Source organism: Sapajus apella, unplaced genomic scaffold (assembly GCF_009761245.1).
Source record: "Sapajus apella isolate SASKATOON/1434 unplaced genomic scaffold, GSC_monkey_1.0 scaffold47, whole genome shotgun sequence".
In the NCBI taxonomy this organism is placed as follows: Eukaryota; Metazoa; Chordata; class Mammalia; order Primates; family Cebidae; genus Sapajus; species Sapajus apella.
Window position 1 is genome coordinate 5,082,796 of NW_022436987.1, and position 15,111 is coordinate 5,097,906.

General features: G+C 41.5%; 1 protein-coding gene across 1 annotated transcript in view; it reads left to right on the top strand.

The window, feature by feature from the left end:
• SWAP70 (switching B cell complex subunit SWAP70) overlaps window positions 1–14,882 on the top strand; it is a 90,538-nt gene extending 75,656 nt beyond the window's left edge. The window contains exons 8-12 of the mRNA XM_032240718.1: window positions 842–949; window positions 3,064–3,230; window positions 10,162–10,360; window positions 11,343–11,439; window positions 11,789–14,882. Of these exons, the coding sequence (XP_032096609.1) occupies window positions 842–949; window positions 3,064–3,230; window positions 10,162–10,360; window positions 11,343–11,439; window positions 11,789–11,895 (678 nt within the window). The 3' untranslated portion in view covers window positions 11,896–14,882. The remainder of the gene's footprint in view (window positions 1–841; window positions 950–3,063; window positions 3,231–10,161; window positions 10,361–11,342; window positions 11,440–11,788) is intronic.
• Window positions 14,883–15,111: the final 229 nt, after the last annotated feature.

Below are 15,111 nucleotides of genomic sequence, written 5' to 3' on the forward strand. Positions count from 1 at the left end.
CTCAGCCTGTCATACCTGGGGTCAAACTTCCTCCTTGTGAATGGGGGCTGGTGGAGAAAGGGAGCCCCAAACCTCTCAGCCACTCTTGGCTGGAATAGAGTTTCTGCAACATGCAGCTGGAGACAAAGAGAAATTCTGGCAGCGTGCCCCTGGCAGTGATATATCATAGCCCTTGACTGTGAGCTGAGGGGAGGGGAACCCTTGTTTTGGGTTCCATCTGCCAGGAGTAGAGCTTCCTTCTCACTGATACTGTGGGGGAGGGGGAGGAGTGCATCATATGCCACAGACCTTCATTGTTCTTACTGAGAGTTGGTAGATTTTCTTAGATAAATGTTCTCCATTTTAGAATGTCCTTAGAATAATTTCTAGAGACTTTTAAAGGTTTTGTTTTTTAACAATAGTTTTCACCAGTTATGGTTGTTTTGTTGGGGAAAGGGTCTGCGGATCTTCTCATGCCATCCTTCTAGAAATTGAGTTCTGGTAAAAGTTACAAGGAATAATGTTTAAGATGACAAAGCTGTACAGAAAGAGCTCAAGAAATAGCTCTCAAATCTCATGAATGCAATTGCAAGTGAATTTTAATTCAACGACTATACTAAAACTTTCTTTGCAAAATGTTGTTCAGACTTATCAATTGTCTTTCATTTATCTACCTTATTTTGTATGTTGACTCAGCAGATTGTTGGACTGGAATTCTAATGGAGCTACAAGTTTTTATTCTATTATCTTTATTGATATTAAGAACATTTGGCTTTTCCCATGCTTAAGTGTGACTATCTTTCTCTCTATGTACTTCGACTCTAACATCTGCTGTTCTGTGGATGGGTTTTTGATTGGCTAGAAACTGGAGGAAGCAGCATCTCGTGCAGCAGAAGAGGAAAAGAAACGCCTTCAGACCCAAGTGGAACTTCAGGCCAGGTTCAGCACAGAGCTGGAAAGAGAGAAGCTTGTGAGTATCATGTGGCTGGAGAAAGCAGCTACAGTAGATCAGCCTGGGTCAGTGGGAAGGAGAAAGGGCTGGAGGTTAGAGTGAAGCCATGTCATCGGCTTGGCTCTGTTACTGACTTGATTGAGCTGTAGGGGAAGTTGTGTGTTTGTTTATTCATTCGTTACCTGTTTATTGAGCACCTTCTATGTGCCAGGCACTGTGCCAAAGATGTACTGGTAAAAAATATAAACCTTATTTTCAAGACTCCTAAGTGGATATTTATGGAGCCAGGCATGGTGGCCCATTCCTGTAATCCCAGCACTTTGGGAGGCCAAGGCCTGAGTATTGCTCGAGCCCAGGAGTTCAAGGCTAGCCTGGGCAATATCTACAAAAAAAAAAAAAGGAATTATCCAGGCCTGTTGGTTTATGCCCGTAGTTCCAGCTACTCAGGAGGCTGAGGTAGGAGGATTGCTTGAGCCAGTCCAGGAGTTCGAGGCTACAGTGAGCTGTGATTATGCTACCGCACTCCAGCCTGGGTGAGAGAGCAAGGCCCTCTCTCCAAAAAAAAAAAAAAGTAATGATGTGATAAATGCTTGGTTAGAGTGACTATATATTCTGGTTTGCCTGGGAAAGTCCCTGCCATTCTGATATAATTATTATAACATTCCTTTTCATTCTCCAAAGAGTTATGATTTGGAAAATAAATAGTTACGGAAAAAGCATAGGTTCCATGGCATTTCTCCTCTGTAGTAAGCAAGGATGGCAGGGATGAGATCCTGAAATTGTGAGAACATCTAGATTCTGATTTGTTGCTCTTGGCAGCTCTGATTCATCTTAGAGGTTCCCATGCCCAAGAGTCCCAAGATACAGGTTGCTGGTAGTTCTGGTAAAAGTTACAAGGAATAATGTATAAGATGACAAAGCTGTATAGAAAGAGCTCAAGAAATAGCTCTCAAATCTCATGAATGCAATTGTAGGTGAATTTAATTCAATGACTATACTAAAACTTTCTTTGCAAAATGTTGTTCAGGCTTATTGATAGTCTTTCATTTACCTAATTTTGTATGTATGTGTTTCTTGGCAGCTCTGATTAATCATGTTGCTTGAGTTCCCCTAGGGCTGGAGGTGTCCCAGGGAGTGGAGGCAGCCAGGGAAGTGTGGGAAGAATCCCTGGGAGTTAGCTGGTTAGCTGGAACACAGGTCTTCTCACAATGAGTGATACTCTGTGGGAGAGTGCTGAGCCCAGTACCTAAATAGATGTATGTGACATTTCTTTTAGCCACTTTTTGTTACTTAGAGTTGAAAGAGTTGTGTTTGTGGTTTGAGAGAAAAGAGGAAGGTAGATGTCATGTAGAGAAACAGCCAGAAGTTTTGGTCTTGTTTCCTTTCTGGTCCTTCTTACTGAACACTGGCTTTCTCTTCTTTAAGTGCAGGATTATCACATGATCTCTCATGACTCTTAGGAGGACAAAGCGAGCTAATGCAAGTGAAAATATTTTATCAACTGCAGAGATATAGGCTGATGTGTTTGTTATATTTAGGATGTTCTTGTTTTTTAATTTTTAAGGCAGGGATTCAAAACTGTAATCTAGAAGGGAAAAACCATTAACTTATAAGGACTAACTCAAATGCTTGAATTCCCCTGGCTGGAGATGCCCCAGGGAGTGGAGGCAGCCAGGGTAGTGCGGGAGGAATCCCATGCTGGCTGACCTTTTCTTCCACTTTAGTGTAACACTCCACTGCTCTGACTGGGAGAAGGTTCATTCCTTTTAGAGAAGACTCTATAGGTAAAAAAAATTGTGACTTTAAGACAGAAAGGTATTTAGAGATAAATTATACAGGGAAACATTTTTTTCTTGCCTTGAGTCTTAAAATGTGGAGTGGAAGGGATGGAAAATACAGCAGAGCAGAACATAATTTGGGTTATAATTTGTTCTTCCCAGACTTTTTCACTATTGGGATTGGGTGTGGTAACCTCGTTGCCTCCATCTTTAAGCTCAAGGATTGAAGGACAGAGTCCTGCCACCCTGAAAGGCTGAGGCTGTGGCTGTGGGCAAATCCCTCAGGTGGAGGGGGAGGCTTTCCCTGAGAGAGATGTCAACCTGCATTTAAACATGACCATTTTATACCATCAGATCAGACAGCAGATGGAAGAACAGGTTGCCCAAAAGTCCTCTGAACTGGAACAGTATTTACAGCGAGTACGGGAGCTGGAAGACATGTACCTAAGGCTGCAAGAGGCTCTTGAGGATGAGAGACAGGCCCGGCAAGATGAAGAGACGGTGCGGAAGCTTCAGGCCAGGTGCCAGATTGGTTTGCAGACTTTGCCTTTATGTACTTTGCCTGGGCTAATACAGTTTCTTGGAATGACTAACACTCTGGTGGAGAGGGAGAAGTGTCTCAGCTCTGGCTGTGACTGGGCTCGAGTTGTCCAGATTAGAGAGACCATGGAGACTTTACTGGCTGGGGTGTTTCTTTTCATTCTGGGGCACTGGGAAACCCTTGCTTCTGAGGATAAATAAGGGCCTATTTTAGAGCAGTCTGGTAGGTATGTTTGATGGGGTACCCTTAGTCATATTCAAGAATATCCACAAACCCAGAATTAGCTCTGATGAGAGCTTGGGTTCTTTAATATGTTCCAGACCAGAGAGGGCTGTTGGTATGCAGGCAGGGTCCTGTTCAGGCCTAATTTGCAGTCAGGTTTTGGGGAATAAGGAGGAAATATGCAGTATTTGGTCATTCAGGATTGGTAACATTCCTTCAGTAATTGCTACTTGAAATCCTAATTTTAAAAGTATTTGAAACCTAGATTTTTTTTTCCCTTAGAGCTTTTAACGTCAGGTTTACTATTTATGATAGTCATGTTCTCAGATGAAAATTATCAATTTTGGGCCTTCATAGCAGCAGGAAGGACAAAATAAAATGAAGACTCCCAAAGGGAAAAATTGAGCCTATTCTCTGTTAGTTTCTACATCTTAAGATGTCTGGGATGGGAGACAACACCAAAAAGTATTTACTACCCCTGTTTTGGGGAGCATTTATGAGATGAGCTGGGGTAGATTTTCCATGGCTGCCATTTTACATGTGGAGCAGCAAAAGATTAAAAATGTTTCTTTAATCTTTAGATAGGAAGAGAAAGAAGAAGTCTTCTTTAGTTGTATATTTTGCCAAAAGTGGCTTGAAAAACAAATTGTTTTGGAAACTTAGATTTTAAATTTAACTTTTTTTTAAGGAAAAATCATTTTCTAAACAGAAAATTGGGCATGTAGCATATTGCATGGCATTTATAGGCCTCACAGGTACATATTCACTGCACTGTGGGGTTGACCAGGCTCTCAGAACTCCCTTCCAGTGACATTGGGTGGTGATTTTAGCAGACAATTCACTCTATGGGAATGTTTGAGTGTCGTGTGACATCCAGAGTGACATTTTACATGACATTCAACATTTTTTGAGCCACCTCATAATTTGAGCTGTGTTGAGAGTTTATAGATCGTTCTTGTGCAGATAATTCACAGTGAGATAAGCTGTATGTTACGGCAGTTTTGTGGGAGGTTGATTATGACATAGCAGAGATTAGATCACAGAGGGAACCAGGTAACTCTAGAAATACTAGTCTTAGTTATTGAGTGTTTATAGAATGAGTGATATTTTGAATAATGGATAATTTTGGATAACAAGCCAGTGGTTTTTTAACCAGTTATATATAAAAATCACCTTACAAAGCTTCTGAAAAATACACATGTAGGGCCTCACTCTAGATTTACTGACTCAAAATATATATGGATAGGAGCCAGACATGAGTGTTGTTATTTAAAAAGCTCTGCCTAGGCTGGGTGTGGTGGCTTATGCCTGTAATCCCAGCACTTCGGAAGGCTGGGGCAGGAGAATCACTTGAACCCAGCAGTTTATGTCCAGCCTGGGCAACATGATGAAACCTCATCCGGAAAAAAAAAAAAAAAAAAGCTACTTGGGAGGCTGAGGCAAGAAGATCGCTTGAGCCCAGGAGGTTGAGGCTTCATTGAGCTGTGTTCTCACTACAGCCTGGGGGACACAGAGAGACCCTATCTCAAACAACAACGACAACAAAAAACTCCACCTAATTATTTTGCACACTGTGATTTAAGCAATAGCAAAATGGCTTCAACCTTTTGAATACAGCTGTAACTTCTGCATACAGCTCTGATCTAATATGCTGAAAGCACTACACACAAGTTTGACTTTTTCTTGATGTGCAAAGACCATTTTAGGAATATTATTTTAAAATATTTTTGTTACTTAGTTTTTGGAACTTGAAATGGACAAATTTGCTTCCTCTAGTGGTCTCTTTTTTTTTTTTTTTTTTTTTGAGATGGAGTCTTGCTCTGTTCCCAGGCTGGAGTACAGTGGCCCTATCTTGGCCCACTGCAACCTCCACCTCCCAGGTTCAAGCAATTCCCCTGCCTCAGCCTCCTGTGTAGATGAGACTACAGGCACGCGCCACCACGCCCAACTAATTTTTTATATTTTGGTAGAGACGCAGTTTCACCACGTGGGCCAGGATGGTCTCGATCTCCTGACCTCATGATCCACCTGCCTTGGCTTCCCAAAGTGCCGGGATTATAGATGTGAGCCATTACACCCAGCCTAGTGGTCATTTTTAAGTGAAGTGTGTTTCTCTTTCCTGAAGTCACGGAACGCTGTGTCTGATTTAGAGGAAAATTCTGTCAGATTGGCAGAGAGGGTTTGTTCTTTGCTCCTCAGGATAGGCCTTTCTGGATAGAAAAAACAAAGTCATCATGGAGTTGAGTTAGAAACATTGGCACTAATAAAATGAACATAATCTTAACACCAAGGGCCTGTGTAAAAGGCTGCTTAGTTAACTCTTCTCACTCATTGCTTAAAGCAATAGCTAATCATTCATGGAATATCTGGAATCTCATTATTCTTCTAATGGATAGTTTTTTCTCTGTCAGTGTCTTAAGTTTACCCAGAGAAACTTTTTGTAGTAAATTGTTTTTTGTTTTTTGTTTTTTAAAGACAGAGTCTGGTTCTTTCGCCAGACGCCGGGCTGGAGTGCAGTGGCGCAGTCTTGGCTCACTGCAACCTCTGTCTCCTGGGTTCAAGCAATTCTCTTGTCTCAGCCTCCCGAGTAGCTGGGACTACAGACACGTGCCACAATGCCCAGCAAATTTTTATATTTAGTAGAGACGGGGTTTCACTATGTTGACCAGGATGGTCTCGATCTCTTGACCTCACGATCCGCCTGCCTCAGCCTTCCAAAGTACTGGGATTATAGGCGTGAGCCACTGCGCCCGGCCCTGTAGTAAATTGTTTAAATAAAAGACAAGAACTTTAGTTTGGAACATCTAGATATTGTAATTGTTAAAATTACAACTGAAGTTGTTTTTTTAACTTTTAATTTTTGTGGATACCTAGTAGGTGTTCATATTTGTGGGGTACATGATATATTTTGATACAGGCATATAGTATGTAATAATCACATTAGGGTAAATGGGGTATCCATCACCTCAAGCATTTATCCTTAGTCTTACAGTCTATTACACTCTTAGTTATTTTTAAATGTATAATTAAATTATGATTGACTATAGTCACCCTTTGTGCTATGAAGTTTATTTTTTAAATCTGTAATCCTGAAGGTGATCTAGCCTCTTCTGAATGATAACTCAGAAGAAAACTGTTCATTTAATATTTAGGAAACTCAAGTTATTGGCCAGACATGATGGCTTACGCCTGTAATCCCAGCACTTTGGGAGGCTGAGATGGGCCGATCCCTTGAGGCTCGGAGTTTGAGACCAGCCTGGCCAACATGGCAAAACCTTTCTCTACTAAAAATACAAAAATTAGCTGGGTGTGGTGGCACACACCTATAATCCCAGCTACTCGGTAGGCTGAGGCGCAAGAATCACTTGAACCCAAGAGGCGGAGGTTGCAGTGAGGTGAGGTTGCGCCAGTACACTCCATCCTGGGCGACAGAGCAAGACCCGTTTCAAAAAAGAAAAAGAAAAAGAAGAAAAGTCAAGTTATTAGAAAGTTCTTGAGGCTCAGCCATAATCTGTCCTATTATACCTTTGGATCTGTAAGGCCCAGGAGTATACCTTAGTCATATCTGTATTCCCAGCAACTAGTACCTGGCACACAGGAATATTTTTTGAATGAATGAATGGATCCAAGTTCTACCCAGTGGGGCCACATGAAACAGCAGTCTCTCTTCCATGTGATATAATACTTTTCATATATTTGAAGGTTAGGGACTAGGTTCTGGAGTAAGGCCATGGTTTGATTCCCAGTTCTGGTACGCTTAGCCATGTAACTTTAGAGAATTGCCAGCTTTATAGGATTGTTGTGAAGATGAAATGAGATGAGGCATGCACAATGTTTTAGAGTAATGCCTAGCATTTGGGAGTCACTCAGAGTCTGTTGCTTTCTGCTCCTTTATCTCATTTGCAGATGGGCAAGAGATAGAATGTGTAGAATGTAAAAATAAGCATTCAAAAAAAGATGTTGACGGGCTAGAATGGTGATTTTAGACCAAGAAGATAATGTAACGTATCAAAAGAACAACTACAGGATCCAGGAGACTTGGCTTTATAGAAATTCATTTGAAAAGTTCTACAGTTTCATTTCCCTCAAATGTGTTTGCCAAACCCTATACACTGTTAGGTAGCCTTAATGAATCTGAAGTGTCCAGAGTAAATGAGACAATTGTCCCTCTGTAATATGAGCTGCTATCTACTAGTACTTGCTGGGTAGTAGGATACCTGATGTGCATTATCACATTTAATACACTAGTAAACCTTTGATGGTAGGTGTAGTTTCTGTTCCTTTTTTGATAAATGAGGAAGCTGATACACAGAAGAAGAGTGAGGCACTAAAGTCTAGTCAGGAGTCTTGTTTGCAAACCACAGAAACCAACCTGTATTCGCTAAAGCAATAAAATAATATGTTGAAAGTTTCTTAAATAGTTTGCCATTTCCACAGAAAGGCAGGTGACCAGGCCGTGAACACAGGCAGGAACCACGGGGGGATAAGCAGCCCCAGCTACAGCCCAGGCCAGGCCATGGGAAGAGTCCAGTGAGGATACTACTGGTGCCCATGTTGGTACCAGCTGTCAGCAGTACCATCACTCCTGCTGTCACTCAACATTGGATGTTACTGCCACCAGCAGGATGAATTCTCTACTGGCTCTGCTGCTTTGTGCCCGTTGCTTCAAAGTTCCAGAAGGAACATCTGCTTAGCCAAGCCCAGCTTGTGCCTCCACCATACCCTGGCTGCAAAGAGGTGGGAGGGCAGGTGTCTGGCCTGTGGATTCTATTGTGGGAGATGAGCCCTACCTTCCATCAAGACTCCTACTGTGACAGTTCCCCTAGACACATGAGGGAGTTCAGAGGCTGGGCAGCCTAAGCACCTGCAAATGTCCATTCTCCCTCCATACTTTTACCACTAGAATGAAAAAACAGGCCCATTCAGTCTCATTCACTCTTATATCCCCAGTGCCTAGAAAAGCATGTAGAAGGCACATAATAAATATACATCAACTGAATAAACTCTGCACTGGTCAGACCACATCTGTAGTGTTGTGTTCTGTTGTGTACATCAGACTCCAAGAAACAGCTAAGGAGGCCAAGCACAGAGGCTCACACCTGTATTCCCAGCACTTTGGGAGGCTGAGGCAGGTAGATCATGAGGTCAGGAGTTCAAGACCAGTTTGGCCAAGATGGTGAAACCCCATCTCTACTAAAAATACAAAAAAATTAGCTGGGCCTGTTGGCGGCCACCTGTAATCCCAGCTACTCGGGAGGCTGAGGCAGAGAACTGCTTGAACCTGGGAGGCGGATGTTGCAGTGAGCTGATAACATGCCACTTGTACTCCAGCCTGGGCAACAGAGCAAGACTCTGTCTCAAAAAAAAAAAAGACATCTAAGGAGACCCCAGTGTCTCCAAAGAAGGATATTGAGTCTGGAAGCTAGGTCCCAATAGTTAAGGCTCGAGGTGGTCTTCTTAGAGAAGGATGTTCTCAGCAGGCAACAAAGCTGCCTTCCAATTGCTGAAGGGCTATCACAGGGAAGAGGGAGCAGATTCTTCCTTTGTGGAACTAGGGTAGTGGATGGGAGAGCTCATCTTAGTATAAGGAAGAACTTCATAAGGATTGAGGCTGCCCATAAATAAACTGGCCCAATTTGTGAGGCAGTGAGTAGCCCATCACCTAGAGTATTGGAGCTGAGTTGAACAACCACTCCGCTGGAAGTTGTAGAGGGAATTCAGAAATTGGTGTTGGTATAGTCTGTTACTTTATTTCCTTTTAGTTTTATCACAGCAGATGCTGACAGGTAGTAGTAACTGACCAGCCATGTAACTTTACTTTGTTACCATAATATTAGTGTTCAAGCCACTAGATATGTGTCCTGTCCTGGGCTGGCATCGAACGGCACTATATACACTTTAATGCAGGTTTTGGCTATAGTTTATTTAAACAACTGCATAGCTGGGTATTTCCAGATACGTATCCTATTATTGAAAGATAACATTTTGGAGTCACACAGACCTGGGTTAAAATCTGTTATAACCTGTGCAACAAACTTTTAAACCCTTTGGTTTTTCATTGATTCATCTGTAATGCAGGGATAATACCTTTCAGGATTGTTAGGGGATTCAGAATAATGGAGGCAAAGGCCTGGCATGTAGTAATTGTTCAATAAATAGTATCTCTGTTATTCTGTGTTAACTCCTGCTTTCTTCATCTTCATCAGTTTTTTTCCATGGTAATAGGTTTTTACTAGGTGAAAATGTTTTCATGTTGTAGCAACCAGGCAGATTTCAAAACTTGGCCCTGCCACCTTGCAGGTGGATGATCCTCGTACAGGCCACCGAACCTTTGTGCCTCACTTGCATTATCTCTAAAATATGAGTAACAGCACCTAAGTTTACTATGAGGATTAATTGAGAAAATACACATGACTATTAGGCCAGTTCCTGGCACACATGAAGCTCTGCATCAGTGTTATTCTTTATTTCACAAAAGGGTGAAACTAAGAGAGCTTAGAGCAGGACACGTAGGCTTCTTTACCAGTTTTGTGAATATGAGCTTCTCTGGCTTCTGCTTTCCTCCTGGTAAAATGAGAGGGGGATTAGACAAACTGAAATACTCTCTTATCTAAAATGCCTCCCTCATCTGCTGGGTCTGGGTGGTGACCTGGGCAGGGTTTGATCTGGAGCTCTCCTCCACATTGTAGGTTGTTGGAGGAAGAGTCTTCCAAGAGGGCTGAACTAGAAAAGTGGCACTTGGAGCAGCAGCAGGCCATTCAGATGACTGAGGCAGAGAAGCAGGAGTTGGAGAATCAGCGTGTCCTGAAGGAGCAGGCTCTGCAGGAGGCCATGGAGCAGCTGGAGCAGCTGGAGTTGGAACGGAAACAAGCACTTGAGCAGTACGAGGTAATGAGACTCAGCCCTGCAAACTTGTGTGTTTGAATTTTTGAAAAACATTTCTCAATAATAGAATTATTTGCTTAGTTGCCAATATGAAGCTGTAGTAAGAATCTTGCTTAACTGTAAGAAAGAAGAAAGAGGGAGTTTTTACAGGATATGTCCACCACAGACAGAAACTGTGCAGTAATTTGAACAGGGAAAGCTTAATATAAAACATTATTAACTGTAACAGGGGATTACCTACTGTGTTCTAAAGAAGACTTTGAGGATGCAGGAATGGCAGACGTAGGGAGCAGTCACTACCTGGAAGACTGGCAGAGCACTAGGGAGGGAACAGATCTGGAAGAAGATGCCTTGCTCCTTGCTCCCTAACCCCAGTGCTGTGATCCAGACCTCCGTGGAGAGGGTGCACGGATGGCCAAAAAGTTTGCTGAGGTGCTGTGCCAGCAAAGCCCACAGGGAGGTGCTATAAAAACTCACTAGTGGTGAGCACTGTGGGTGTTCTGAGTGCCACAGGAGCTGCTGAGTGGAATCTGGAAAAGTCCCTCCCTCCTCGTGTCCCTTCAGCACCCTCTACTGACAAAGCTTTGTCCTGCCAGCTAGTGAGGGAGAATTATTTTAGTATCACTAGCAGGACAGTTCAGGGTGGATTTGGAGTGAAAGGCAGTAAACTGTAACTGGCACACAGGGTCATACACCCATTATAATTAGTGTGCATGTGGTAGAAGAATGGGTTTTGGAATCAGACAGCCTGGGTTCCATTTCTGGCTCTACTGTTTCCTCTTGGGTGACCTTAGGCAGGTTACCAACCTTCTCTGAACCCGTTTCACTCTGTACAATGGGGTAATAGTAGTTCCCGTCTCTTAGAGTGGGCTATGAGAGGATTTAATGATATAATTCACAATTATGTAGTAAGGGCCCAATAGTTGTGATTTGGTTCTTAAACTACCTGTGTGCCTGCATAGTCCAAAATCCACTTTTGTTTCAGGAAGTTAAAAAGAAGCTGGAGATGGCAACCAATAAGACCAAGAGCTGGAAGGACAAAGTGGCCCATCATGAAGGATTAATTCGACTGATAGAACCAGGTAATAAACTCTTTGAAGTAATCATATATTAATTTTTAAATTTATTTTTATGTTTGACTTGTGTATTTGAATTGTTCTAGACACTTTTTTAGCCCAAATGTAAAAAAAAAACAACAAAAAAAACCCTGCTTAGGGTAAATTTCTCTTGAAAACCTTACCCCTAATAGGTAAGAGGGACCAGTTAATCCCCTTGGTATACATCTTCTAGTTGTTTTAGCTGGTATGACATTTATGGATGTTCCTTAGAGAAGAAATAAAGTAGAAAAGTTACTATTTTATCTGTAGAAAAATGATGGGGTACCCTGAAGAATATAATACTTCCTGTATTTAAAGCATGTTTGTCTCTTAGGTTCAAAGAACCCTCACCTGATCACTAACTGGGGACCTGCAGCTTTCACTGAGGCAGAACTTGAAGAGAGAGAGAAGAACTGGAAAGAGAAGAAGACCACAGAATGACTGTGCTTGCTGGCAATCACATCAGTTATGTAGATACTACATGGCGGGAGAGCTTTATGCTAAAGACAAAAGAAACAGCTTTGGGGGCCGGGCGCGGTGGCTCACGCCTGTAATCCCAGCACTTTGGGAGGCTGAGGTGGGAGGATCACCTGAGGTCGGGAGTTCAAGACCAGCCTGGCCAACCTGGTGAAACACTGTCTCTACTAAAAATAGAAAAAAAAATAGCTGGGCGTGGTGGCAGGCGCCTGTAATTCCAGCTACTTGGGAGGCTGAGGCAGGAGAATCACTTGAACCCGGGAGGTGGAGGTTGCAGTGAGCCCAGATCATGCCACTGCACTCCATCCTGGGTGAGAGTGAGACTCCATCTCAAAAAAAAAAAATAAATAAATAAATAAAAAGAAATGGCTTTGCTGCTTTTAACTCTTCTTCCTTTTGTGCCTCTCTAAGTGGGTCAATATCCTAAGGAAGCCTTCTTATTTATCTTTCTGCAAATAAGGGTTACCTGAAAAGGGGAAAAAAAGTCAGTATTGTCAAGCTGTTTATTTACTCTTTCTTTGAAAACTTCACCTTTTGAAAATTACCTTTTAGCTCTCTCAGATTCTTCCCCAAATGAGGCAGGGTGCAGACAGCATAGTCAGCTCTGCAGAGTTTGGAGGGGCTCACAGCCATGGGGTAGTCAGAACCTCTGTGACCTGGGTGTTAGCCCTTTCCTTTGGCAACATGTTTCCTTCTCCGAGTATGTGCTGTTAAACTAGATTGGGCAGTTTGCTTTCCCTTCCCCAATACTTGACATGGAATGCCTTTGACAGTTGGTGCTCTGACAGAAGTCACGGAGTCACTGCCATTTCCTGGTTGCCCTTTTGGAATGTGATCCTGTTAGTAGGGGTTTTCTAACTTCTACTAAGATATTTATTTCCCTAACCATCATATACTTGACATGTTTCATTCCTGTCTCCTTTCCCCTCACCTTAAAGGAGACCACCCCTTTGCCCCATATTCTCAACCTAATTTTCTCTTGTACTCACTCTCTCTAGTCAATGATGTGCTACTAAGTATATGCCAGGCTGTGAGAGGATTATGCTGAGTAGTAGAAAGAAGCTAATTTGAAATAAAAATTATTTGGATAATTAAGAAAGCAAATTATATGCACATGGCCAATAGGAAGTTGACTGTATGTCTGCTAGTTAGATTCAAAACATCATAACGATGATAGCATGTCAATATATTAGCCTAGCCATGATGTTAGCCTTTGTTAGATGGGCAGCATTTCTGCTTTTTCCCTTCCTCTGTGATGACAATGGAGGAAATATCCAATAGAAATAAGTTTAACAGGGAAATTAGGATCATAGTTTATATGTATCTGATTTCAAAGGAGTATTAAGGAAGGTTTTCATACGTGACCTCTCTTTGGACTAAGAAGAACATTTATGAAATCAAGCCTTCCAACACTAGTTATAACTGAGAAGCAGCAGTAATTCCATGGGCAGCAATCAAGCTTAAAACTGTAAATAAATATGGGGATAATTCAGTTGTTGCAAAAAAAGGCGGGGGGCAGAATTCAGTAGAATAGTTAAAGTCCTTTTCTCTTTACAAGTATTAAATGAGGACAGAGAACCTCAGGTATTCTTATGCTAGTGCTTGCTAAGTGCATATTAAGAAAGCAATTCCAAATAGATGTATACATCTAGAGAGAGTGTTATTAGCGGTTTCAGTGTATGTATTTGGAAACTGGAATATAATCCCATAAATTATCACCTTTTATGACTAGAAAATATTTGCCAATGAAGAAGTGGTCTTTAAGACTTTTAGCTGTTTAATAAAAATGTAACTTTATTCAATGATTTCTTGTAGTTACCTTTATAAAGTTTGGATTATTGTCTAAAATATTTTTGTATCATGTGCTTTTGAAATTTGACAGCTGATTTGGGTGCTGAATTTCTGCCCAGCCATTTATCAGTATTATCATTTTATTTAGTAGCTGGCAGGTGTATTAGACCAATGAGAACTAGGCAAGGCATGGAACCTTTCCTGTGGTTTGATTACACATTACACCAGAAAACTCCAGTATCCCTCATTCCAGAATGAGGAAAAAATATTTTACAAAGAAGCTAATTACCTATGTGAAATCTATGGGGTGGAAACAGTGTGGCCCTGGGGAGTCTCTGCATGGTGGGGAGGGTGATGATAGAATATGTGAATTTCTAGAAGTTATGAAATAGGCCCTGCACTTTTGCAGAATGTCCTTCCTTAAACCTGGCTTAATCCACAGCTGTAGCTGAAAACATGACCTGGGGCTTAGCTGCTCCAGCCCTGGGTTCTTGAAGACCTCACTGTCTGGCTCCTGGACATCGGCCTAAGGACTGCCTGCTTTCTGGTCACAGGTGGACCTTGATATGACTAAGCAGTTTTATATGTGGCTGTGCAGAAGGTTTCTGTTTAATGCACAGTGTTACCGATTTATATCTTGGTTTCAGTGGCACTATGTCTAGGGGAGGCAACATCCTTGTAAACAGTGCTTTGGCTTAGATACTTGTGAATCAAAGATAGCACAGAAATGAACTAAGTAAATACCATTTGGAATTATATTTTGATACTAACTGAATTTTTCCTAGTATTTAAAATGGTTTTACCTGTCAAAGGGCCAACAGAACTCTTGGTTTTACTTTTGTAATTACTGTACAGAAAATTTCAGGAGTGTTTGAGTGCTTGTCATAATCAGGTGTTTTCCTTAATAATTAGGAATATGATCATTTACAGGAATTAAGCATGAAAACAGTTTTTAAAATGTATTTTTGTGATGTGCTATGTTGAGAGGAAACCAAATATTTATGATTTAAAAACATTCATCAAAACATTGTACAATGTAATATGCTCAACTTCCACAATTTTTTGCTAATTTTTATAAGATATATTAAAAATATTTTGTATGTCTTTTTTAAGTAAAATGGACCCAATAAGAAAATTAAAAATATCAGAACATGCATTTTAAACTGTCTGATTTAATAAAACAGTGGGGGTAAAGTTGGGTATATTTATGTGTATTTTCATATAATGAGATGGACTTTGGTTTAGGGACACTTCCTGAAAACACTGGGTTTGGAGTTTAGACCCCAAGAAGTTAGCTATGGCCTCATGTTTGGTGTTTGAGTCACCAATGTGGGCAAGCCATGGCTGATGTGTCAGCTCACAAACGGGAACTTACAAAGATGATTTCTT